Source organism: Psittacula echo (genome assembly GCF_963264785.1).
Source record: "Psittacula echo genome assembly, chromosome: 6".
NCBI lineage: Eukaryota > Metazoa > Chordata > Aves > Psittaciformes > Psittacidae > Psittacula > Psittacula echo.
Window position 1 is genome coordinate 77319175 of NC_137743.1, and position 26915 is coordinate 77346089.

A 26915-nucleotide genomic window follows, 5' to 3' on the forward strand; every position below is an offset into this window, starting at 1 on the left:
AAAATTATAAGAGAGATGTGCCTGAATCCAGAACTAAATGTAAAAACAGGAAACAAATATAAAAAGCTTTATAAAAGTTTGAACGGATCCTTTCCGATGTGGAATGGCATTTTAATGTGATGTTTTAAATGATTTCTTCCTCTTTTTTTCCTTTTTAGCTTTTAGGCAAACCATTAACCTGAGGGGTTCTTTCTGCCTCCGGAGGAGTAACACACAAAAGCAGGCACCTACCAGATGGCTGCTGATGGGTAAAGCACAGATGGGGTTGAAAACGTCATGGTCCCAGCCGTTCCATGGTCTGCTCAATGCCATGCACCCAGTGAGACCCAGCAGCACTCGATCCCGTGGAGGCTTTGCTGACAGTCTCAAAGGGAGCAGCACATGGGGTGGGTTTGGTGTGGAGGGATGAACAGTCAGCACAAAATGGAGTGAGCACATCTCCTGCTGCTTACAAAGGCACCTATAAACAGGGAGGCAGTCCTAGCTATGAGTTTTTCCCGTACTTACTTTTCTGATGCCAAGGACCTACTTTCAGGCTTTGACTCCAGCCTATGAATTTCCAACACCTTAAAAGTCTCAAACTGTGTGCTTAAATATCTTTGGCCTATTGCTGACCTTTCTGAATCTCAGGAACGGCCATTTCTTCTTGCTGATGCAGATGTAGGAAGTTCTTAACTAAATCCTAACTGAAAGCCAGAAAAGCAGATAAGCAGGTTAATCCCCCAGCCTGTCAGACCCCAGGCTCCCTCGGACTGCAGGTCAAGTCCTTGCTCTGCAGACCAGCTCAGCATTTTGCTCACCCTTATCTTGACTGTGCCAGTGTGTGCTTCTCCGGAGCTGGGGAGGAAAGCATCCCCACTTTCCAAAGACAGAAATACTTTGCTGCTGTTCATTCACTTACTGACATTTGTGGTGCGTGAAGCTGGTCCCTGGCTGCTGCTCCCTTCACAAAAGACCTTGTGGAAGCCTGAGGAAAATGCATTCAAAGAAACACACGTGGTTCAGGTTGTGTGTGTGTGTGTGTGTGTTAGGTTTTGGCTACAAAAAGCCTCCCGAAAATCCTAATTCCGCCTGGAACTATGTGATGCTACTCAGCCAAGAATAGCAATATCTTTTAGGGACATGCCTATGTCAGTTAATAAGGGCAAAGTTTCAAGTGCAGTAGCACTGTATATGCAAAAAAAAAAAAGTATTGATTTTGATGCCTTCAGAGACTGCTCTGGTTAAAAGGAAACAAAAAAAAAGAAGTACTTTTATCTAGAATACTGCAGCATCGCTTCTGTCTGAATTTGGCCTGCTTTCTCAAGAAGGGGTCTGGAAAACCAGCGCAGGGGGGAAAAGAAATCCCAGCCACTCACTCATTAATGAAACAGCAACGAACTCATTAAGAGCAGCGATTGCTGCCGAGGGTGCCCCGGTTGCACCAGCTGCTCCACGCAGCAGAGCCCTGCCGGGAGCCCCAATTAGGCAGATGGAGCTCGCTGGGCCGGCGGGGGACCAGCCTGCCCCAGCAGTTTAAGGGAGCTGAGCCCATGCGGGACTGTCACAATGACAGAGACCCCACCTGTATTAGAACAACGATAGCAGTCGTCGCAAAAGCTGCTGCAGAAGAAACCCGTGCAGAAGAACGGCATGGTCAGAAGGGTGAGCGTGCTCAATGCTTATCTGCAAGTGCTGCTTCATAACTCACCTACACTGACCTCTGTCCCCTCCACCACGAAAGGCTGTAGGTCTCAAATCATTTCTTTCCCCCTTATTTCACATCTCGTCTGCTCCCGGTTCCCCCTGAGGCTGCCGGCAGCATTAAAACCAAGGGAGCATGAAGTTGGTTGAAAATAACCCTTGGAGGTTAGTTTTGTCTCCTTATCTTTCAGGCTTGCACAGGACAAGTCTTACCAAGTCTTTCATCACCACAAGAGACCCATGGTCTCTGCAAACACCAGCAGTCACTTGGGTTTCCTGCACTACACTTGCAGGCTCCCAGTCCTAACCTAAAAGACAGTCTGGCACAACCTCAAAAGACAAGTGTCAACCTTTCAGTTTGGAGTCATCCACAGCCCATATCCAAGGGGCATCCCTGCCCATGGCAGGGGGTTGGAACTAGATGATCTTAAGATCCTTTCCAACTCCTATGATTCAAAGAAGCTGACAAGTCTTGTTGTGCTGGAGGTAGAAGCCTGGAGGTCAAAAACCAACTTCATGCCCAAGTCATTTCAGGAGAGGGTGAGTGACATTTAGGACATGCTGCTCAGAGGGGTACATGGGGCTGGGGTCATGCCTGCAGCACAGCCTGATGAGTTGGCTCTGCTCTCCTCAAAGCTGGGAGAAAGGCAATCCTCAAAGGACAAGAATACAACATATACAGCTCTGACGCTTCAACACGATTCTTTTCTAAACACATTTGCTCTACCAAATGGCACTTAAAAGCCTGGCTACAAATGGCCATTGTCATTTGTCCCCCCGGGAATTGAATCGCTTCATCCGGACACACATAACCTGCTGAGGCAGCCACGGCTGCTATGCCAGAGGCTACACAAAGCACACAGGACCCCCTATACCGGGACACAGCAAAGATCCAGATAGCCCTCTCCACTTCGCCTCTGACCTCAGCAAATAGCAGAGGATAAGAATCCTCTCCCCTGAGAAACACTTAATGCTGCTGGCTTCCAGCAGTCACTCACAGGCCCTCTTCCATCAGTGCTTCAGGGTCAACACTGTGGAAAGGCAGCCTGGGGACTTCAGGGTGGAAAGATCCTGCGGTGAACAATCCATTGCTGCTTTGAACAGTAAGAGCAAGAGCAAGTTTCTGTCTTCCTGTCTTCCCCCTCTCTCTCTCCCTTGTCCTCCTGACTTCTGCTCACCTGTAACCAAGCACTCACTAGAGCAGGAACGTCTCCTTCTGCTCCTGCTGCTCCTGCCAACAGTTCTCTTGCTTGTCCCTGTCTAATTCGTTCAAATTTCAGACTCAAGGTTTTCCCTAAATCCCTTCCCAATCCTCCCAGCTCTTCTCCCCGTGCACCTCCATCCTGTCCTCTGCCAAGGACAACTGTAAAACCACTTGGCAGTGTGTCTTCACAAATGTTGGTGCATGCTTGTTCAGTGTTAAAATCTGTCTATATTAAAGGTTGCCATAATTAGTACTCGAATAAAGTAAGCACAAACCAGAACACTAAGAAATACTAAGCTGCCTCAGAACCAGGAGTTCAGCAGCACAGCTGAAGTACTTCTAACCCTTGCCTCAATAGAAAGATGGTGAAGGAACCTCTTGACGATGCCTTTATCTCACTCTTGGAGAACTCCAGGGAGCAGAAGGTTGGTGCAGCTTTGCTTGCTGTACACAGCAGACTGTGAGAATATTAAAGGTCGGTTCAATGGATGCAGGATGTATTTGTATATTGTCTGTTGCATAGGTGCCCTATGTGACACTGCCAGGGCTTCACCAAGATTCAGCTACATCAGTGAAAAGAGTATTGCCTACCCACCATGTACAAAGCCCCCCCCCATGTGATGGATACGGTCCTCTCACTGGCTTGATCTCCCCTTCCGCATTCCTGTACCTTTGGCTTCTCCATGTACTTATTTAGTGTTTCTAGATGAGATTTTTTTTCCTGGTGCATGTTGCCATTCTCTGATGACAGATCATGTTAATCTTCCTAGAGTAGCAATACCAACAATGTTACACAACACTATCCTTCACCAGACTAAGACATACTGTACTAAACCTCTGATCCCACCAGAAGGGTCTCAGACATGCGTTATCCCTGCCCCTGTGCCACTTTTTGTAGTCATCTGCTGAAGGGGGGAGCAGAAAGGCACCAACTCACTGAGCAGCAGTCACAAAGAGCAAATAGCCCATGCCAGAAGATCTTCCCTGAGAGCAAGCTGCAACAATGCACCAGCCATCAGCCAGGATTTGGTGGCTTGCCCCTAACTGTGCATCATTTACTGACTGCACCACACTGCTCCCTGCTGCCCCTGGCACAAACCAAACCAGCGTAGGGCAAGGATCTGTAAAAGAAGGACACATCATGGCCCCTGAGTTTGCTGGACATAACCAGGGGACACTGAATAACCTTTGATGACAACTAAAAGCAGCTGGTGAAGCCACTCTGAATTTGATTAACACTTTGATGAGAAAAAAAATGCTGGATCCAGAAATAAATACTTTGAAAAAGGTTTTGACATTTTCTAAAACTTGGTTTTATTACCTTGAATTTGCCTGGAAGGGCACACACAATAGGTTTTAGACACCCGTCCTTACCTTGGTTGTTTCTCTTTGTAACCAAAGCAGAGATTTCTTTAAAATGCTCTTAAAATTAGCCTCTGAGAATCCTCTGCAGATGACCCTCATCCTCCACAAAGAAAGTGTCAAGGGCTACCAGCTAGCTCTTCCAGATGCTCTTCATCGCTGATGGTGAAACCTCTCCTCCCAGTGTGTTTGGAAATTCCCACGTGTTTTAATGCACCTGGAAAGGCTCCCGAAAGGTGTAGTTTGCCCTTTAAAAGCAAAAACCTTTTAAACCTGAAAATAATTACATGGATTTCACAGGAAGTGACACCAGTAATATGCTTTTAAATAGAGACATGTAAGGCATCAGTCAAGAATATCAAGACCAGAAACTAACTACTCCTGAAGAGCCATTTTTATAGAAAAGGCAGAGGAAAGAGGGAGACGGGGAAAGACAGCCATGGTCTGCATAATACTGGAGAGAATGTAAAGAAGGGATGGAATTAACCTTTTTTCTAAGTAATTACAAGTTGTAAGGCAAAGGAAACCAGCCGGTTGAGAGCAATTTCAGTGAGATGGGGATTTCAACACTTGAAGCACTTTGGCTATCCTTTAAAAGCAGAAGAGGAGGAAGGGAAGTGCCTGGTGTCGGGAGATGAGGGTGAGATGGAGCTGCAATACCGCCATAGCCACATCGAGCCCTCCAGCCTCGGAAGGACCATGCTCCAAATGTGAAAGATTTCATTACAGGATGTAAGCCCGCAAGACAATGACCAGTAAATGCATTCTAAACGGGGTTATTCAAAAGGCAATCAAATTTTTGCAAGAGGAAAATTATTTGGGAAGCTGGAAATCAAAAGACTTCCTTAATGTCCTACAACCTGATATTTCATGTGCTCCTACATTCACCTCTTAATTCTTTAAACATTGCCACATTTGGCAACTGGAGAAGATGTGGAAATATTCGCTGAAGGTATTCAGTGGAGAAAACTTGATTATTTTCTTTTCAGTTTGAATATTAACTTCTCAAATCACCCAACAACTCACCACAAACGTCCTGCATCATCCCCGTGGCACATCCTTTGAGTGCAACTTGGCCAGAAGCTTTTTTGTTTTTTCCTTTTTTCTGTTAAAACCACTTCATTTCTATGAACACCCACACTCTTATAGCTCAAGATGGAGAGCTCTCCTGAATGCAGGATCCTCACAAATGCAGATACGGCAAATGACGTAGAGAGGATTTCAGGTGGACAGCTACACTCTGCTCTGTCTGCCTGGTCTTGAACTTCATTGCAGCCACAGAAGGTGCAGACCTGCTGCCTGGGCCAATACTGTTGAATCTGGGAAAATAAACAGCTTTAAAGCATGCTGCTTCTTTAGATTGTGCTACCTTCAATTTACATGCTGCTACACTACACAAAACTATGGATCGACGTGATGATAAACAGGAGGGAAATGTTTATCAGCATTAAAAAAGACAGAGAAGATGGGAAAAGTGCTATGTTTTAAGGCAGAATTTAGCTTGATTTTTCTCCCTTACACTTCCCATTCCATTGGGTGCTGTCCAAGAGCCAAAGATATTTTTTCTGAGTCCCTTGAATGGTATTTTTCATCACAAGTCAGCTAAAGAAGCCAGTATTTCTGTTCATATTAGTTCTTGGAGTCACATGTAGCTAATTTACACCATCCAGCTATTTTGCTTTCTGTGCATGAGGGTAAAAAGCTAAATAGCTTTGAGAATAATACTACCGTATCTTGCTTGCTTTAACCCATTGGGGTATCCTCAGATGCCCAGAGATCGTTCAAGAAACAAACTCGACACAGCACTGTAAAGCAATAAACTGCAGAATAGTTGCAATGATGCCTAGTGCTAAGAAACATAGTAGAGTTATTAGTGAACCCTGAGGTTGGGCAAATATGTTTAGCAGTAAGGAACCAGGCTTTTTTTAATTGTTCTTTAAAAAGTACTACTTTTTTAGGATGCATTTTACTAAAGCACAAAACCAACTGAATTTCAATGGATGTTTGGGGTTTTTTTGGCCCTATAGGTTTTATAAAAGGGAGATTATCTGGAGAAAAAAACCTCACAAAGTCTTGATGCTCCATTTCTTCAATCACAGCTTTTCCCTTCCATGGTCTTCCTTGCTCCCATTCATTATTGGATTTGTGGCTACTGCTCCTAGCAAGCGACACAAGAAGCTGGAAAGCAAGATTCTGTGGAGAAAACAAGCTCAGAGAAAAAGCCCTGTCCAGATGAAGATGAATTTTCCCAACCCTTCTTTCAGCAACCTGCAATGCTGTCAGAAGATTCAGAGTGGAAAATGCTTTGGGTTTGAGGGGAGTTTTTTTTGAGAGATGATGTCCTTTTAACAGCAGGTCTGCACTACCAAAAAATCCTGTGGTGAAGAAAACTCTAAGCCCAATGAGATGGCCACATACACTCCTGTGCAATAAATCCCCAAGCTCCTCAACATCCTCCTGTTCTAAGGGATGAAGAGAAGAGATGATCTCCATTCACAGGGGAAGCTGTGGGAGATCAGACCTACCTACAGCTAGCGTTGTGCAGACGGGGATAGGTGCAGGTTCCACTAACTTGTATGAGAGATTTTTGTCAATTTATGCAAGCAGTGGGTATGCAATTGGGGTGAGAGCCAGTTGATAAGTTATGGCACAGCAGCTGGTTGGTTTGGAGGGCTAATTATGGGGTGAAGTCTTACACATCTGGATCATCACTTCACATCCATCTCAGTTGCATACTAACGACAAAGTCGTTACTCTTTGATAGTTCCTTGGTGACAGACATGAAATGGCTCTGCAGGTCCAGACCTGAAGAGTAGTGCACTGGTCTCCGCCTTGAAGTGCCCCATATGAAAGGGACTAACTGATCTTTGTGTTGGCAGCAAGAACAGAGATCTCAGTGCTGATTTGCTTGGGAACACATCCAGATTTGATGCACAGCAAGAGGCCAGCCTGGAAGAAGGCTATCCCACCAGCTTCCCTGCCACACCACTGCTGAGGCCACCAAGAGAACAGAAAATTCTTCCACAATGTTGTTGAAACACATTTGACATGGCAAAGCACAATGGATTTCAGCAAAGGATCATTAATGACAGAGTGCACCCAGTGTAACCGCTTCACCATCTTTTCTCACAGCAGGAGTAACCTTTGCGTGGCTGCAACCCTGAATTGTGGTTACTCTCTGACTGATCTCCATAAAGTCTGGCAACACAGCCTGGAGCCTGTGGACAGAGTCAGGCCTTAGTGATTTAAGATCCACAACCTAAAATAAAACTAAGACATTTGCAGGGAAATACATACACTTGCTCACCACTGCAGCAGCCCCTCAGTGTGTTGGCAGCAGGCAATGGGAAACCCTCTGAGATGACAGCCGGAGGAGGTACACAGCACCGGGGTGAGTTACAGGCTGCTGCAGGGCACAAGCAAGAGGTCATCTGAAACACTGAACAGCATCATGCGTTCAGTTCTGCAGCCAATACATGTAAATAACTCCTGGTGAACTGTGCTCAGGTTAAAGACTAAGTTCACCCTGCTCATGGCTTTGATGTGAGCGTGGGTTCACTGCCTGCAACCTAGAGCATGACAGCATGCCAGGAAGCGGGGCTGAAATCCTCAGTGCTTGCTGCGTAAACAAACTAATTTGCAGCCTGACATTTTAGCCGTGTCCTGTGTAGATGACTTTCTGCTTATCCAATACTTCTGAATGAAAACACTTAATAGCTGTGCAGTAATAAATAAGGTACTAATACCATGCGCCACGGATGCTCGGTACCTGATTTAACCTTCTTTTTTTCTCCTAACCTCAGTAGGGGCTCTGAAAAATATGCAAGTTTTTTATAACTAATAAGTGTTTTCAATCACTGAAAATAATTACTGTCAAGAACAGATAGCTAGCAGCGTGCATAGGCCATATATATGGCAGCAAGGGGAAAGTGCAGGAAAAAGAGAGAGACCAAGAGAGAGGATACTGTCAAATACCCAAATCCTTCAAGCCTAGATTTCTGGTTTTCACATGCAAGAATAACTAGATTTCAACCTATTCCTATGTAAAGAGGAAGTAAATCTGGAGGCCTAGGATGCACCCCCATTTTTCGGAGACTCTCCAACCCCAGCTCTCCCTTGGGAGGCTGAGGGGCTGGCTTCTCTCTAGAACTCTACCTGGTCACACCAGAGGCAGCTTTCACGACAAACTGGCTGGTCCATGCTTCAGTCCCAGCTTGGGTTTTATTCATTTGGCTTCGCCAGATCCCCATTTACCTAATTCACACAACTTACCAGATGTTTAGTGGTTTGCTTTTCATCCCTTCTTCTTCCACTGCCTTAATGCAGGCACGCTAGAGGGGACCTGAGGATAAAAAGGATAGAGACAAATCAAGAGTGCTGCAGTGGGCAAATGCTGTCACTGAGGCCAGCTGGCCCATGACAGGTCCCTTTGGACTATTTCTCACTGCGTTACCATGCTCAGCCCCACAAACCTCGCCTTGACCAGGTACTCGGAGAAGAGCTCTGGGATGCACACCCGGCGCCTGCTGTTCTTTCATCCTTCTCATGCCACCTTGTTCCATCATCACTGTTCATCAGAAAGAGTAACTCAGGTTGACATCATTCCTACCAGAGATGGGAGCTATTGAATTATCTAAGGACAAACCTAAATACTAGCTTTTAAAGGATAACTGATCTACTAAAAGCAAGTATTGTTTTGGACATGCCATGTCATATTTATCACGCTTGGCTTTGCATTGCACTGTTATCTCCTGCAATGTCATTTGAACAACATGAAGTCGCATGGCACAACATGACAGATGCCTCAGCAATCAGGGAAAGACACTCTCTAGATTCCAGGTCCACTATAGCTCATCCCAAATAAAAGATTCAAGGGACACAAATGACGGTGTGCCTGCAGACTGAAAGTGACTCAAGTCTCCCCAATTATCTGCAGAAAACAGATCTTCGCAATTCACCTGCATTGCATATAATTTATGCTCTACTTGCTTCCATTAAGTATGATTTCATTATCTTCTTCTTCCAAACAACCTGATTACAAAGCTCTTCTTTCAGCTTTTTATTAACAATAACAATCACAGGGAACGTGCCAGATAGAGGCAGGTCTCTTTTCAGTGATCATAATCCCTGATTTCCTGCTGGAAAATCTCACCTGCGTTAGGAAAAGGCACCAGCTTGAGCAGTCTTCATAGAGCAACATGACAACACTCTGCCAGTCTTCACAGGAGCAGACTGTCCTCGTCCTTTCCAAGAAGGTTGCTCTCTCACATGTTCCTTGAGAAATTTCAAAAGACAATAAATCTTTGAGCACATATTGTAATAAAAAGTATCCTGGAAGAAGAAGCATCCATGTGTATTCAGCTGCAAACTATTAAAAGCTTTCCAGCTTTTACTATCTTTTAGTGGAGGAGGAAAAAGAAAGCAGACAGGTGATCTCTGCCTTTCACTGAAAACTACTTCCCCTTTTCTCCAGAAATATAGAAACATTAAAGGTAGAAGCAGCTCTGTTTCTATATACAGTTTCTGATCTGAAATTGGGGAAAAACTCCGTCATCTTCTTCCGAAGAAGCTGGCACCTTTGGAGAAAATTTAAAATGTTGGTGAGCATTTTAATCACACTTCCTAAAAGCCCATCTTCCAGTCTTGTTTCATCAAAAACAACCAGAAAAGAACCTCCCTTGAGCTCTGGTTCCCTGGTCCCTGTGACCTTGCAGATCCTCACACCCGTTACAAAGGCTTGGCTGCAAAAGCAGATCTTGACGATGAAGCTGTTCCTCTGCTCCAAAAGCAGAACCAGTTCCCAGTAGGCAGTCACAGCCCATCCTGCAGATCCTGCCATTTCTCATGTCCCTTTAATATTGCCTCTGTATCTTTTTATATCCTGACATTAACGGACTTGCTCCTCCTGCTCTGTGCCCCACATATTCACTAGATGAATACAATACATTGGCAGCTCTGGTTTGACTGGCCATATGCTGTTCAATTTGCTGGTATCCTGACCTCGCTTTTGTCCGAGCTGCTAAGAAGTCCAGCTGAGTGGGTGAAATATCCTCCTTTATCTGAAGCTAAGGAAACTATTCCTCACCCTTTCACAAAACTTAATTTGCTTTTCAAATAGAAAAAAAAAAAAAGCAGTTTATTATTATTATGCTCCTCAAATGTCTGAGGAAATACACAGAGAATGCCTGGCACATATGGTATTTTTATGTGGATTATTTTTTTTCCTTGTCTACAAGTCTGTGCAGAATTATTACTCCTTGGCACACAGCGAAAAGGAAGTCTCCTGTGCATAACATGATTTAGTCTGGACGATAAAGTGGAAGTGGATTTCTTCGTTGCATATTAAGTTCTGCTGGATACCGTTTGCACAAGAGAGCAGAACTGCAGCTTCGTGTTCTTCTGTGATGATACATTTCCCGTCAGACTGTCTCATCTCGCTCTTCCCCCAAATATTAAACTTACTCCCAGCAGTGACTCTCCAAATGTCCCACTCTCACGTATTAGCTCTCCAAAGCCAGTTACTCATGTTTGCAGGGAGTTGACAGCTAGGAGCCGGGCCCTGTGGGGTTCCCTCCTTCAGGGAGCAGGCTGGATGGCCATCGGGACAAGCAAAGCCTTTGCACGTGAGTACGATGCCCTGCTCCCCTCAGGGACAGTGCAGCAGGAGAGGGTGGTCTCTGCCTGCAGCAGCCTCCAGCCACTGCCTCACCCACAGCAGCTTCCCAAAGGGTCATGCTGCCAGTGAATGAGGATGCTGCTGCTGCTGCATCCTCCCTCTTCAGCTCCCTATCCACCAACTTCCCCCCCTTCCCCAAGAGCCCTCACACTGCACAGATCCCAACCCACCTTGTACACAGGCTTCCAGTTGCTCACCTCATGCTAAATATTCTGTGTATCCACCATGCTGTGTGCAGCCTCCTGGGTTGTCTCCCTCACCCCGGAAGCTGTGAAGCAGTAAAAGATTTCTCCTTCTCAGCCCAGTGCTTGCTCCTATACACAAAGCATCACATCACATCTGAGATGCTGATACCTTCTCAAAATGTACTAGTAACTACTGCTAAAGGACAGGCTCTCTATAATCCATTGCACTTAATCGCATCTATCAGCCAGGGTTGGGTTTAGTAGTACTTGTCCAAACTGGTTGCTCAGTGCCAAAGACAATGCAGTAAATCAGTCATTGTTTCTCTAATTAATTATCTTTCTTCTCGAACGCTTTTACAGCACACCACAAATTGGGTGCTGTCGGTGAGACTGGCTCACAACAGACATAAAGTTTTGTTTTAATAAAACATCAAAAGGCACCACTAAGGACTGATGGACTAATTTCTCTGCACTGTGTCAGTGGAAGGAGCAATCTATGGCCAAGGGGGAGGAATGCCTTCTGCTGGGACAAATCCCATCAGCATTTCTAGCCTCACTGCCCAACAACACAAAACTCACCACGCATGTTTAACAAATCTGCCAGTCCAGCCTCCGCTTCCCCAGCAGTTTTTGGCCAGTTTCAAACCACTCCAGCGGCAAGGCAGAGGTTCTGATGGTATGACAAACATCACTGTGGCAAAAGGAGCAGACCAACAGGATGGAAAGGTTACTGTGACCCAGAACTAGCCCTCAGAGTAACCCTCCAGCAAGAGGCAACCAAGCGTCATGTCTTCAGCCTTCACTTGCTGGGTGCAGATACCCAGTCCTGGTGCCAGTAGTGGCAGTATCACTTCTCCCCATCCCATGCCCCCCCTGGAGCAGATATCAGCTCCCCAAGGCACCTGCCTTCCTTGCTGGCCTCTCCTCCTGTGCTCTTGTCATTAACCAGCTCTTTACCTAGCTGCATTTGCACAGTTAGATGGCCTCACGCAACATCTTTAAAGTCAGTGGGAGCTTGGACATGAAAACCTATAAGCTGAGGATGACCTGTACGGTCCCTGCCATTCTTCTTTCCCCTATTAATTCCCCTTTCTTTCCTTTCCTGTCATATTGGTTTACCTATTACTCCATGCCTAATAAATTATGAGTAATGCTCCAGCATCAAACATTTCTTATCCTGAGCACCATGTGACTAATGAGCGAGTTAACCTCCAATTTCTGTCCATATAATTCACGCACATTGATTTTACATGAAAAGAACTCTTGACTTACATCAGATGACCCTGATAAATTTAATCTCTTTAATGCTGCTTCTTTCTAAATACATGTAAAATGTTTTCCTTTAGAAAGTTTCTCACTGGTAAAACAGGCACTGAACTTGGCAAAACACTCCTCTGATACCCTGCCAAACTAATCAATAGAAGTAAATAACAGCCAAACCTGCATAAAAGGTCTCGGATTCCTCCAAGCTCTGGTGACTCCACCAGCATGATGGTAACCAGCACAACAGGTAATCAGAGCTGACAGCTGGTGGCAAAATCCACAGCTGGAATTTAGCAGTGGGTTGGGAGAGGTACTAGTTTGGGGCCATCTTATTCCTGGTCTCACCTGTGCTCCTTTCCCTATGGCATTGCCTCAGGGCTGTAGCCCCAGTCAGAGAGGGAGCACAGGGACAACACGCACCTCCTGAGCCTTTGGGATCCCAAGGAAACCTCTGCAGTGGGTGCTGATGGGCCTTGCAGCCACATCAACACTGCTGTTCCTGCCTTGGCTTTGCCGAGTGAGGGGACTAACAGGGAAACCGTACTTTGGCTTTTGTGCTGGCTGCCATGGGGCAGTTCAGCTTTTCCCTAGCATGCACAGGGCTGGGAGTTTTAAACACTCCAAGACTTGCAGAACCTTTGCAGAAGGCTCATAACAGGAGTCAGGAGAGTGTTTACTTAGATTAAAAAGACAGCTTACCTATCTCCTCCATTACGTATATGTGCCATGTATACAGATTGATGCAGAAAGGCTCCGGGAGGCAGGCTCTAAAGTGCAAACTAGAGATGGGATGGAGAGCCAGCTTGTCCAGCAGCAGGGACCATGGCCAGGCCAGGATTTTGACACAGCTCCTCAAACCTGAAGAAAAATTAATGTGGAATAAATTGATCTCTCCCCTGCACCACCATGGCCAAGGCCAGCATCTCACATACACACACAGCAGCATGAGCTGCTTCTGCTATAAACTGTGACTGGTCTAAACTCCTCGCCCGGGTTGCAAGTTCCCAGCCAAAACCAAGGGAGAGAACAAGGAAGCAAGCTACCAAGAGGGGCGGACAACAGCAGCCCTCTGGAAACAGGAATGTCATAGGAAGGGCGTATCAGGTAGTGCTGCTGGGGAGAGCCCATGGAAACAGAAGGGGTTTGTTTAGTTTGCTCCTTTCAAATACGTCCACTCCTTTCTGAGCCTGCATATTTCACAGTCTTGGCATACTTTCCTTGTTGACAACTCTGGCAGATTCAGTGATTTTTGTTCTTTTCCTAAGTGAACGCACTCACCAAATGCATTTTACAAGCTCCCACAACTTGAGGAATAGAAATTGTAGCCTGAAAAAACCCAAGGACCAAAAACGGTAATGTTGCAGAACATTCAGGGGCTCAAACACGCAGAGCTTAGCATGGCTAACACATCTGCATTGTTTTTCAGTCATCAGTTTTTATTCCTTTTCACGGTAAAATGATTAAATGATTTTGTGCGAAACAAAAGGGTGAGGATCACAGCTATTTGGACTCCAAATACATGTTTTTAATCTACAGGATTACAGGAAAACCACGGAGGAATTATATATACCCAAGCATTAGGAAATAATACATTTCAGCTACCCAAGTGTTAGAATTCTATATACCCACATAGTAGAAACATGTAGTGTTTCAGCAAGAATTCCTGTTACCAAGCAAACATCAAAAACAGAAGATAAAAAGAAACTGGCTGTGCTTGAGAATGTCAGGACACAGACGAGCAATCCAAGCCTGCAAAACTCCGTAATATTTTCCCTGATGATAACAGCTCTGGATCAGACCTGGGAACAGTTATGTATTATTCTAAATGAACAGCTTGGCATTTCTTCACGCCAAGCTTTGCAATAGCTTGAGAACACTGTCCCTCCACCGCCACACCCGGTTCATCCCTATTCCCCCAAAACAGCTGTTGTGACCCTATGATTTTTCACCACAGAAGAGAAGCTGTGGCTGCCCCATCCCTGGCAGTGTTCAAGGCCAGGTTTAACGGGGCTTGGAGCAACCTGGTCTAGTGGAAGGTGTCCCTGCCCATGGCAGGGGGTTGAATTGGATGAGCTTTAGGGTCCCTTCTAACCCAAACCAGCCTATGAGTCTATGAAACACTAGAGAATGCAGTTTGGGCAACCAGAATGCCTAGCTGAACTCCACACCATGGGCAGTGAATGAAATCTCCTGGCACTCCATCCAAAAATCAAGCACCCCATGCAACACCAGACTGGGTTTAGGGTTTGCTGTTTGTTGGGTTTGTTGTTGTTTGTTGATTATTTTTTTATTATTATAATAAGAATAGTCCTAATCTGAAATAAAAATAGTAATAATGAGGAGGAAGAGGAGGAATAAAATTATTATTAAAACTCCAGCAGTCTGGTGTTTCACGAGGTGCTTACTTGGTGAAAGGAGTGCCTGGAGACTTGTTTCCCCACATGCGAATATAAGTATGTAAATTATTATTACAATCACTATAGAATCATAGAGCAGTTTGGGGTGGAAGGGACCTTCAAAGCTCATCCAGTCCAACCCCCCTGCAATGAGCAGGGACATCTCCAACTAGACCAGGTTGCCCAGAACCACATCCAGCCTGGCTTGAATGTCTCCGGGATGGTGCATCCACCACCTCTCTGGGAAACCTGTGCCAGGATTTTACCACCCTGATTGTAAAGAATTTCTTCCTCATATCCAGCCTGAATCTCCCCTCTTTCAGTTTAAACCCATCACCCCTCATCCTATTGCAAGTACTGAAATTATATATGCCTATAATTATATTAATATTTTATAACCACAACTATGGTAATATTATGTTAAGATATTAGCATGCTTAGGCCCGTTAATGTTAATTTATTATCATAATCGCTATGTTTTATATAGTAATGACTTAATTTTTTTTAATCTTTATTATTATTAAACTCCTTCCGATTCAACGAGACAGGCTTTAAACTCCCAAGAACTCCCCCGGACCATCAGCACCACCAATCCCAACTCCTCCTCCAGCAACCGCATTCCGCGGTATCTCCTGCCATCTACTGATGCTTGCGAGAAGGAGAAGACTGCATTTTGCTAAGTGTGGGGCGAGAATCCCCCCCTTTGCTGTGCAAATACACGGGGGGGACGGGATGCGGGGAGGCACCGGGAGCCCGGCCCCGATCCCGGAGACCGCCCGGGGCGGGCCGGGATCGGGGCCGGGCTCTGCCCGAAACCTCCCCAGGGGAGGGGAAGGCGCAGCCCTTAAGAGCGGCAGCGGTTTCGGCCGTCCCATCCCGGCGCGAAGATGGGGGAAGCAGCGGGAGGCAGCGCGGTGCCTCCGCTACCGCCGTCGGAGGCGGTCGGGGGGCAGGTGAATGCCCTGACCGTGCTGGCCTTGCTGGAGAAGCTGGTGTCGATGCTGGAAGCGGTGGAAGGGCAGCAGCGGCAGATGGAGCAGAGGCAGCGGGGTTTGGAAGGGGCGGTGCGGGGTATTCAGGGAGACCTGGGGAAACTGTGCCGCAGCCACGGGGCGACAGGGGAAGCGGTGGAGAAGCTGCTGGAGAAGTCGCGGAAGGTGTGCGCTCATACCCGCGCCGTGCGGGAGCGGCTGGAGAGGCAGTGCGACCAGGTGCGGCGCCTGGAGCAGCATCACGCACAGCTCCTCCGGCGGGACCGCTTCAAGGTGCTCATCTTCCAGGTGAGACACGGCCCCTCGGCCACACTGGAAAAGACTGCTGCTGCTAACTCCTAGCACGCTTAGGGAAAGAGGAAAGAGCTGCTTTTCGTTCTGGGCAAACCTGGGGAAAGAGCTGACTTCTTACTAACTCTTAAACTTGGCAAAAGAGCCGTCTTCTTCCTAACTTTGGAGAAGTTCTTTTAATCTTGGCAGACTTTGGGAAAGAGTCCGCTTTAATTCGCAGCAAGTTTAGGAGAAACGCCCACTTTTACTCTCAGCAAACCCAAGGGAAAAGCCTGTTTTGCTAACTCCTAGTGAACCTGGGGAAGGAGCTGTCTTTTTTGCTAACTCTTGGGGAATTTGGGGAGGGAAAGCCCTTTCTTAGTTAACTTTTTGCAAACTTTGGGAAAGAGCCTTTTAACTCTTGGCAAACTTGGAGAAAGAGCTGCCTTCTACTGTCTGCTATTGGACCTGAGGAAAGAGATCTTCTTTTGTTAACTCATAGTAAACCTGGGAAAAGTGCCACCTTTTATTCTCAACAAATCTGGGGAAAGAGCCATCTTTTACTAACTCTTAGCGTATGTGGGGAAGGAGCTGTTTTGTTGTGGGGTTTGGGTTTTTAAGTAAACTTTAAGAAAGGGCTTTTTTTCCCTTTTAATTGGCAAACTTGAGACAAGAGCGCACAACTTTTACCAGTGCCCCTAAAAACTGCCACTGCATCTGCCCTCAGGATGAGGAGAGGGGCAGTGCTGCAGCTCCCTGTCACACTCAGCCTCACATTCTGCTTTCTTCCTCAAGCTGTTGTGGCCCATTCAGGGATGAGCTAAAAATCCAGCTAAAAACTCAGCTTCCTGGCATTCCACCCAGCGATAGCAGCAGTTTGCATATTTTCCCCTTTTTAAGCAATGGCCTGGACAGAACATGGTGTGAGCTTTAACTAAACACAGGACGTGACTTTCACATCTTTGACAAAGAGAAAAGGAAAAGCCAAACCTCCACAACACCCTGAGGGAAGAAAGGAAAGCAAATGCAGGGCTGGAGTAGCCCCAGCTCAGGCATGTCACCACCTCATCACACTAAACTTGTCTGGGTGTTGTATCTGTCAGTCGCTAACTCCCCTCCTTGTGTTGTTGCGTGTTATGGTGTTATGTCTATTCAAACACCCCCAAAACAACAGAGCAGTGCCTGATTTTCCAAGCTGGCAGACCTGGTTAGTGCAGAGGTGCTTCTCTCAGAAAGGAAGCCCCCACCTCCTGCTTATTGTTCTCCCCAACTGCAGTCCTGGCTTGCCAAGCCAGAAGAGGAGGAGCTGTGGCATGTACCGAGCGTGGTAGCTTCCACCCCAGAAGGAATGTGGAAATTATTCCAGGGACTGGGTAAACTAAAAGACACATGTTCCCTGTACTTCTGCAAGGACTGTATGATCCGTTACTGTAAGCCAGACACCGCCATCTCCCAAGCCCTGCTAGCTGCCTCCCACCCCCAGGTTCAGACCTAGACCTTGAACATTTCCTGTGGGGAGGGTGCATCAGTGTGGCCTGGGGGAAGGCAATTCTATTGCATTTATGCTACCTCCAAGCATGAGAATTAAGGCCTTGCCATTGCAACTACAGCATCTTCCTCCACTGAACTAATATTTGAGCCTTTTAAAATGACATAATGTGGAGTGTGAAGGCAAAACCACCGCTGTATGTGTGCAGGGCAGGTCCTGTTACCTCTGTTAGGGATCCCCATTGCTGCTGCCTAGCGGCAGTGATTTGCAGGCACTGGGTGAAGTAATGGTAAAACTCACCAAGAAGAGTTTGAAGGGTAAAGCAAGCAGTGTCCTGAGGGCTGGCTTTGCTTTTTTCCTGACACTGAACAGTATTGCAAAGCTAAGGCCTATTTAAACCTCCAAGCCTTTCCTTGGAATCCTAAATACTGAGTCCTAAACTGCACAAACCCAAAGCAGACGGCACAGGTCTGTGTCCCAGAACAACAGCTAAAGAAAATCCACTGCTGCTCCACCACCCATCACCAGGCTGGCACCTTTGGACAGCAGGCCCTTCGTTGCTTTTACAAGGATTTAGTTGATTTTGTCCCTGTCTCTCATTGGAAAATACACTGCCATGCTGTGGGGAGATGAACATAACCGATCCCAAACCGATGGAGACCAGGAACACAAGCCTTGGAAAAGAAACACTGCAGTTAAATTCAGCTAAAAAATCAGCTGCCAACTGGGAATTGCTCCTGGCACTGCCCTGCTGCTGGCTGGAAAACCCGGGTGGCCAGAAGAGCTTCCCAGGGCATGGGAGGAGCTGGGATTTTCCACTGGGGAAGCAGCTGCACCCAGAGGGATGGTGGGTGCTTGCCAGGCCATGCCCACATGCCAGCTGCCAGCCCAGGCAGGCACCTTACCTGTGTGCCCACCTCCGTGGCGTTGCCCTGTGGGGTCTCTTACAAGCTGGAGGTGGGATGATCCAGGAGCCAACAGGGCCACTGCCTTGCTAGGATAACTAGGATACAGAGGGAAAAGCAGAAGGCTGGCTGGGTTTCTCTCCTGCCCTGAGCGGGAACCCATGGAAAAACAATTGCAGGAAGGAGAAGTCTCAACAATGAAGCTGTACTGATGCCAGATTTCTGTAAAAACAAAAGGGAAATCTGGATGTAGGAGACTTCAGCTGAGGGATTCTTCTTTTCCACTGAAAAAAAAATCCCCAAACCAATCCCAAACTTCACAGTGCATTTTTCTCATTAGAACCCACTTTTCCAGCTTAGGAAGCCAGCTTGCGTGAAAACCAAAATACACATTTGTGATTCAGTTCTGAATTTATCATCTACCTCATACTCTCTGATTCTTGGTGGGGGCACTGAGCGTAGCCAAAACACATGACTGAGCTCCAGCGCTGCGTTTATGAAGCTGTGCTGCCGCTCGCCAGCATCAGCTTTCCCTCAGCGTACACACTGAGAATGAACCACGTTGAGAAAAGGTCACCTATTTACATATTTTCCATTAAAATGCGCTTAGTTTTCTCTCCCCTAAACTGTCTGCATTGTTCCTATTTTGCATAGATTTATTTAATCGGTGACATGTTTTAAGGGCGCTCCGTTCCCAGCATTTGGGGATGCAAAAGTTATTACAGATGCCACAAGTGACACAGCGATTCAGCAAAACACTGAAGTGACTGTTTTAAAAATCCTTGTTAAGCTTTGGCATTGTTCCCCTCTATTTTGTTCCCGCCATGTGACCAGCTTTTTGGTTCTGGTTTGGTGGGGCTTTGTTTGCCTTTTTTTTTAGCTGCAAAAGCAAAACACAAGATAAAAAAAGGCCCATGTTTAATTTGAAAATTAAAATCTCACATTTACTGGTAAATAGGACAGATTAAATAAGTCAAAATTATAGCATGGGGTCAAGCACACTGATACTCGAGTCCCTTTCAGATGCTGCTCTTGGTAAATGCTTCAAACTGAAATGAAGCAGGAGAAGGGCACAGAAAAGGAGCCACTTGATCATATCTTCTTGTTTGGGTCATTGTAATAATCTTTCAAATAAGCAACTTCAAACTCAGAAATGCACAAGTGAGGGAAGCAGAAGAATTATAAGCTGGTAATGCTATCAGCTCACTGCTAAATGTCCCACTGGGGCCTTGTAGGGAGAGTATTCCTATATTGATTAATGACAAAAATACCTTGCGTGGCTCTTAGGACTCGGTCCAGCTGTGCTGCAGGAGGTCAAGGGGACAGTGCAGCCCACACCCAGCCTGTACAGGATGGGCAAATAGGCACCCAGCAAGTTCCCCCTCCTTGACCGCAGCCCCAGCCTGCTCCCTGCCCTCGTCCCTTCCTGTGCTGACATCCAGGTCTGAAGAGCCTGTCCAAAGGAAAGTAGGTGGAACTATTGCTGGTTTTAGAAGGATTTGTCATCTTTTGAGCTATTTTGTGTAGCAAAACAAGTTTTAGACTAGCAATTATGCAGGCATGTAACAGCATCTAGAAAGTGTAGAGGCGCCTAAACCGCTGTAAGCATGGGGAAATGCTATCTTGCTTTCTTGAAGGCCATGGCCTCTCACAACAAATCCAACAAAAATCGAAACCAAAGTACACCAATTGCCCTTATGCAGCATCAGAAATGCAGCCCTCCTGAATAAATTAACTACCTGCTCACTCAGTTTTGCAGTACACCATTATGGATCTTATCTTCTTCCCTGGTAAAAGATAGGGATGAGATTATGACCTATAGAAAGCTCCAGAGAATGGCTGATCAAAGCCACAGGGAAGGCACTGATTTTAACTCTGTTGGTATTACTAGTATTAGCAAGACTTGTTTTACACAAAGAACTTGAATCATTCTATTTGTCTCCTACATGGAAAAATTAAATTCAGAGGAGGTAGCTACCTACAGTCAAGCTGATCTGAGAAAATGCAAGTGCTGTTTTTGAACTCGGATGTGGAAAATAAAAAGATGTATTGCTTTCTCAGAATTTTAGGTTACATCAAGAAGAAAAGATCAAAGTTCTACTTTTTTTGGCACAGAAAATAGTTATGCAGTTTGTAACAGCTGGCATTTTTCAGTGTATTGTTCTAGTCTTCCTAAATGAAATACCAGACTGCTTGAAAAATGCATCAAAACAAAACATAGCTGTCATATAAACTTGTTAGACCAAAAAGTTACCAATAGCCCACTTAGAATATGTTATCAGTAACCACATTTCAAATAGAAATGTCTGTGCCATCAGAGCATTCCTACTATACCACCTTTGTATTTCCAAAACACTTAATTTATTTCCATTTGCATTTTAATAGTACCTGTGATCCTAAGGTCTTTTAGAAACGTGAGACAGGAGAGCATGTCATTCACATTTTACAAGAGATGCCCAGAGATTTATGTTTTCCAGGGCTATGCAGGAGGCTTAGAGAGAAAAGTGATTCCTTGACTGACTGATAGCTAAAGACTACCTAGAAACTGCTTTTAATTGAATCATTAGCTCCTTATTAGGTAGCATATCTTCATTTGGTTTTTTTCTTTATAAATATGGATCGCTTGACAGTCTCCCTTCTACTCAGCCACAAATTTGATAAAAATAGAAATAAGATCCATGTCCATATTCTTCTAGAGACTGCATGCAGTACTTTGGTTTAATGTGAATACTGCAGACACAGAGCTAAACTGACCTTGAGAAGAGCCACACAGGTCCATCTCTGACTTAGACTGTACTGTGATCCAAACACCACTTTTTCTAGATTAAATACTTTAAAAGTTACAATCCATCTTTAGTCATTAAAATCAGAGTTCTCTATGCCATTCAGACACTTACACCTGAATGTTCAGCTGTTTAAAACTATGTGATTACCTAGGTTTGGAAAGAATGCACAAGACACGTAAATTATGCTTCATACTGAGTTGTCATGCTCTGGGGAATAATTTTACACTGCACCCACTCATGTAATCCATATTTCATTAACTGCAGTGGAGAGAAAATATAAATATTTGTACTGCAGTTACAGCTGCCTTCACTTAAAGCTTGTGCAGGTTTCCTTTGTTTTGTTATCTTGGTCATTGTTGCCGATGGTTGCAGTAACGTTACAGGTGCTGGGAGAGGAGGGATGGCTCTATTAGATGTTCCACTGCAGGCAAAGGGCTTGGAAAAGCTTTGTCTGTGCCAGTGATTGTGGCTGAGGCTGCTGGTCCAGGAAGCTGTGCAGAAACCATAGAAGTAAAGCACATACAAACTCGGGGAGTGTCACGAGGATGGAGCCAGGCTCTTCTCAGTGGCAAACAATGATAGGACAAGGGGTAATGGGTACAAACTGGAACACAAGAGGTTCCACTTAAACTTGAGAAGAAACTTCTTCTCAGTGAGGGTGACAGAACATTGGAACAGGCTGCCCAGGGGGGTTGTGGAGTCTCCTTCTCTGGAGACATTCAAAACCCGCCTGGACACATTCCTGTGTGACCTTATCTAGGTGTTCCTGCTCTGGCAGGGGGATTGGACTAGATGATCTTTTGAGGTCCCTTCCAATCTCTAACATACTGTGATACTGTGATACTGTGAAATTGCCATCCATGCTTTTCGTTTTACGAGAAATACTCACTTAAATCACAGCGTATATGATTATATACCGTGTATGTATGGTATTAAATGATTTTGACTGGCCACATGCATATTCTTGAGTTCCAGAAGCACCACAAGGTAGCCAGGACTATTTTGTTTTTAAAAGCATTCTTACAGAGTGTCAACAGCAAATTTAACCCAAGACACTGTTCTCTCCAGTGATCACAACTGCATGCTCAGTCCTGAAATAATGAGCATGAGCTACGAAGTGTATGTGGCCTTTCTTCCCCTTAACTGTACACTCAGGGCCACTAGGGACAGATGTGAGACTATTACAACCATTTCACTCAGAACTTACTGCTTTTTGTATCTAAAGATAAATGGGAAAGGGGGAGGTGAGAAAATCCTTCCAATCCATGCAGCTAAGTGATACTGCATGCACTCTGAGAGCGATAAAAAAGGTAATGAATGGAGACTATGCAGACCTAAGGCGTAACAATTCCAAGAGGAAAAGGGAGCATGCAAGGAGTCTCATTTTCTTTGCAGGGCAGATGCCTGCAAATCCTACCACAGAACAGTGTGTTCATTGTGCTGCCTCTGAACTGCTCAGGGTTGCAGAGCTTCAGCCACAGAGGTCCTTCATTACGAGTTGCAGCTTCTGCCCTCATTCAGCCTGGTTTGTTCTCAGGCACCTTCTCTCTTTCCATGCCCTTTCTTGGTTTTGTTTCTAAAAAGCAAACATTTTCGTGTTAGCTAGAAGTGACTACTAGTGTTTTCTATGTGGTATAATATCTGTTTGGTTTTGTGTGCCATAAACATCTTTTTCAAGGAGTGCTGTCCGTATTTTTAATATTTACCAACCAGAATTACTAACGTTTTTTTCCCTGTAAATAGCTGTAAAATAGCACATATTCTAAACATCATGGACTGCATGGTCTCTCAGTATCAACAATCTGTTTTTAACGGCAACATACATTTTGCTGAAATACAATGAAAGTGCTAACTGCAACTAACATCTCTGCAGAGATACTCCCAGTCTTTAGCTAGAGAATGTGAGAGCTGTGGGGGTTACATGACTTCTGTAGGTCTACGTAGGGTCTGCAGTACAACCTCCTGAGCCACGGTACCTCTTCCCCAGGGATGGGTGCACAAACTTTACAGCTAAACTTGTATTAAAGAGTATCTCACTTAAATGACAAGGAACAGGCTTCCCATTCTGTACACATTCCAAGTCACTCGGAAAGAGACATCTCACAGCTCAGCGCTCATTAGTCTTTAACTTTACGAGATAATGGTTCAGTGGGCTTTGAGTGGCTTGTTACTGGTTAAATATACTGAGACATGAAGAAATGCTCAGCAGTCTTCATCTCATTAGGGTGTGTGGGGTAATTGTTGAGGGTTGTGCTTTGTTTATTAATTTAGCATCCTGTGAACTATGAAACTCAAATATTGTCAATTCTTTCAGGAGGAAAATGAGATCCCTGCCAGTGTTTTTGCAAAAGAGCCTGTTCCCAGCATTACAGAAGGAAAAGAAGAACCTGTGGATGAGAACAAAACACTAGAAGAAACCTTGCAAACAGTGGAGTTGCACTCGGATGATGAAATGTTTCACGAGGAAGATGATTTGGATGACAGTGCAGAGGAAAAAACAGAAGAATCAAGAGCTGAGAAACTTAAAAGATCCAGCCTTAAGAAGGTAGACAGCCTCAAGAAAGCATTTTCTCGCCAAAACATCGAGAAGAAGATGAACAAGATCAGCACAAAAATTGTCTCCCCTGAACGGAGAGAAAAGATCAAGAAATCGCTTACTGTACACCATCAAAAGTCTTCTTCTTCAAAGAGTTCAGGTTTCAAAGTATCACCCCTCATGTTCAACGTGAAGAAAGTCCGTGAAGGAGAAAGCCCTGCTGAAGCTGAGGACAGACCAATAGAAACTGCAAGCAATGACCAAGGTGAGAATGAGGATGAAGTGTCATTCGCCAGCATGCACTCAGATATGACCCCTACCACCTCACTGACCGAGGAGGGCAAAGCAGTAGCCGATTCTCTAGAGAAGGAAGCAAGAATGGAAGGGAATGCCATGATGAACAACAACATCGAGCTGTCCATTGTTGAAGATGATGAAGAGTATGGGGTGCCTCTACAAGTTTCTAGCCAGAAACTCTATGATGAAAGAAACAACCCAGTCGGCGCGGAAATGGAACAATCTGATGAAGAAACGACCCAAGCAGCTGTCCTGCAGATAGACCAAACAGCGTAATCAAGCTGAGCCTTCCTTCTCCTTCCAGATACACACGGTTTTACTTGGGCGAGTAACTGGTTTCTGCTACACAGGCGATAGTAGCGATTCAGTTTCTTCCATCCTTTTCTCTGCAGTGGTTATTATTGCATTGTTTCGGAATGCAGAGTGAACAAGGTCAATGACACAGGCTGCAACATGCTCCGTTTTAGGCCAAATCACTGGTGTTCATTAAGTTAGAGATGCTGCCAGCTGGTGTAAGAGACTGGCAGGAAAAGAGTATGTGTAGTAGAAGCAAGCTGGTCAGCTGGCTTTCTTATAGTTAGGTCAGAGGAATGCGTGGAGAGTAGACAAAACCCAAACATTTCTTTTTTCTTCGAAGTATTTTACAGCACTGTGAGTAGTTTTGCATGTAAATGTAGAAATAGCAATGAGGACATTTGATTTCGGTTTCCTTGCTATGCTCCATGAATACTAACAGCCTCAGTAACTGTGCATACACGTATAGTTTGTTTGGGGCTTTGCTCCACGATGCTGTAAGACTAAAAGAGCAGAGTGCTTAGAAGCCGAGAAGTTGGTTCCATCCATTTCAGTAGGGGAAATGTTTTTAGCGATAGTCTCTTGCTATTTCACTTGGAAGAAATGACTGTGTTTAGGTGGAAATGAAAAGTTGTTTTTCAATCTACCAGAGTTATGGAAGTACACTAGTGACAAGCATGAATGTATGATCAGTTACTGTACCTCTATGGGATCAGAAATTGAAAAGGAAAAAAACCAGTAGAAGGGATTTGATAGAAACATGGAGGTAGTCTGAAGAAAGTATGTGATGCTATGAAATGTATAAAAAGCAAAAAGAAACTCCCCACAATATTAAATCTATACACCTAGCTTAAAGAATATATACTCAGATAACACTAATTCTTAGTCTTTATAGCGATATACTATCAAACTTTGCACATGCACAACTTCGTATCTCAGAGTATTTTGAAAATAGCATAATTTATCGTTTTACAAATTATTTCCTATATAGAGCTATATTTACACAGAAGAGTTAGATAATTACAGGGATGTAAGGACAATTTTTTTCCAAAAGGTGAAACACTCACTTAGGCATGTCTAAAGGGAACAATGTGTTACGGACTGAACTTCATGGCAGGGATGAGTTTACATAAGGATGACTCTGCAAAGCCACAGGATTTGATTCTCTGCTAATAACTTTCATCAAAGCCACCTACCTGCTCTCAGAACTCCCAGCCTGTAATTTTTCAGAATTAATTGAAAATGAGAGGTTACAGGGTAGCTTGTTTGCTATGAATGTTCATTCCTGTCACTTAACAAAAGGTAAGGGGGAAAGGGAGGAAAGGGAAGCACAATACCCACACCAGTTGCCTTACATCCTTGGTTGTTTATGCAGTGGATTATTTTTTATATACATATAAAACTCTACTGATACTTAACATTGCACTAAGAGGTTGCTTCATTCAACTTGTATTTAGGATCACAAATTACAGGGGAAATAAAAACTACAGCAAAAATACCATTATGAAATGATTAGCAGGTATTACTCCATAGGGTTAATATCTGTAACCAGTAAATCACACTGGAACTTAGTCACTAAGAGCTTAGTGTAGGTGAGTACTATTAAGAGTTAAGCTCTTAAGTGTGTGGTATCATATAGGTGATACTGTTTGTGAGAGAAATCATGGCATAACTCGTGCAGCTATATTTTTATTTTGTATTAACTACAATGGATTTCCATCATTTTTACTTGTAACTAACTACAACTACGACAAATAAAAGCATAACATAAAACAGCCACGTCAGTCTTTGGAGTAAGCAGTCTGAGAAGCTGGCGAAGATAAAATTTAAAAGTCAAGCATTTATTACTTCAGTTCATGTCCCTATTGCAGCTATACCATTTTCTCTCTCATCCTCTCCTGTACCTATACCATTTTCTTTCTCATTCTCTGCTGTTCTTTACCAACACAAACACCAGTGCTTTGCTTTCCACACACTTGTCAGCTCTCTAACCTGTCTGAATGTAGTCAGGCACTTTCCAAATCTGCTAGTTCCATCTGCATTTTTTATTAGACTGCAGCATGCTTCTAATACTTTAAATAGTCCTGAAAAGCAAATTTATACTGAAGTGTATATTCTATTTACGCACACAGATAAACTCACGTCTTCTAGAGTGCCACAAAGTCTATAGCAGGCTTAATTTTACTGACAGACCAAAGAATGCATGTTTAACCTTTATGTAACAGCTGTCAACTTCCCACAGCCACCAAGTGCTAACCAGGAACCCCAGCATCATGTTTACATTTTGCTTTCAGATAGGCCTGGTTTGTTTGTCCTGCTAAGCTTTAATTCAAACAATACCCTTGGCCATGCTTTACCCAGTTTTAGAGATGCTGAAATGAATCCCGTGCGCAGTGTTGTAAGAGCATTACAGTGCTATCCAGAAAAAACATTGGAAAGGCAGATACTGAGCATCTGTGAGAATTAATTCAAATACCCACTTCAGGATACACTACACACACCACCATCAGTTGAAGGGCTAGAATTAAATCTTTTCTCCGTCATGATCATAACATTTACAAGGATGAGCGGGCCTCT

At 44.7% G+C, this 26915-nt stretch overlaps 1 protein-coding gene across 1 annotated transcript; it reads left to right on the forward strand.

Moving 5' to 3' along the window:
- Nucleotides 1–15656: 15656 nt before the first annotated feature.
- CAVIN2 (caveolae associated protein 2) lies at nucleotides 15657–24320 on the forward strand (the record flags this gene model as incomplete). The annotated part of the gene is made up of 2 exons (XM_080620598.1): nucleotides 15657–16049; nucleotides 23526–24320. 2 exons carry the CDS (start codon nucleotides 15657–15659, stop codon nucleotides 24318–24320), a joined length of 1188 nt encoding a protein of 395 aa, XP_080476724.1.
- Nucleotides 24321–26915: the final 2595 nt, after the last annotated feature.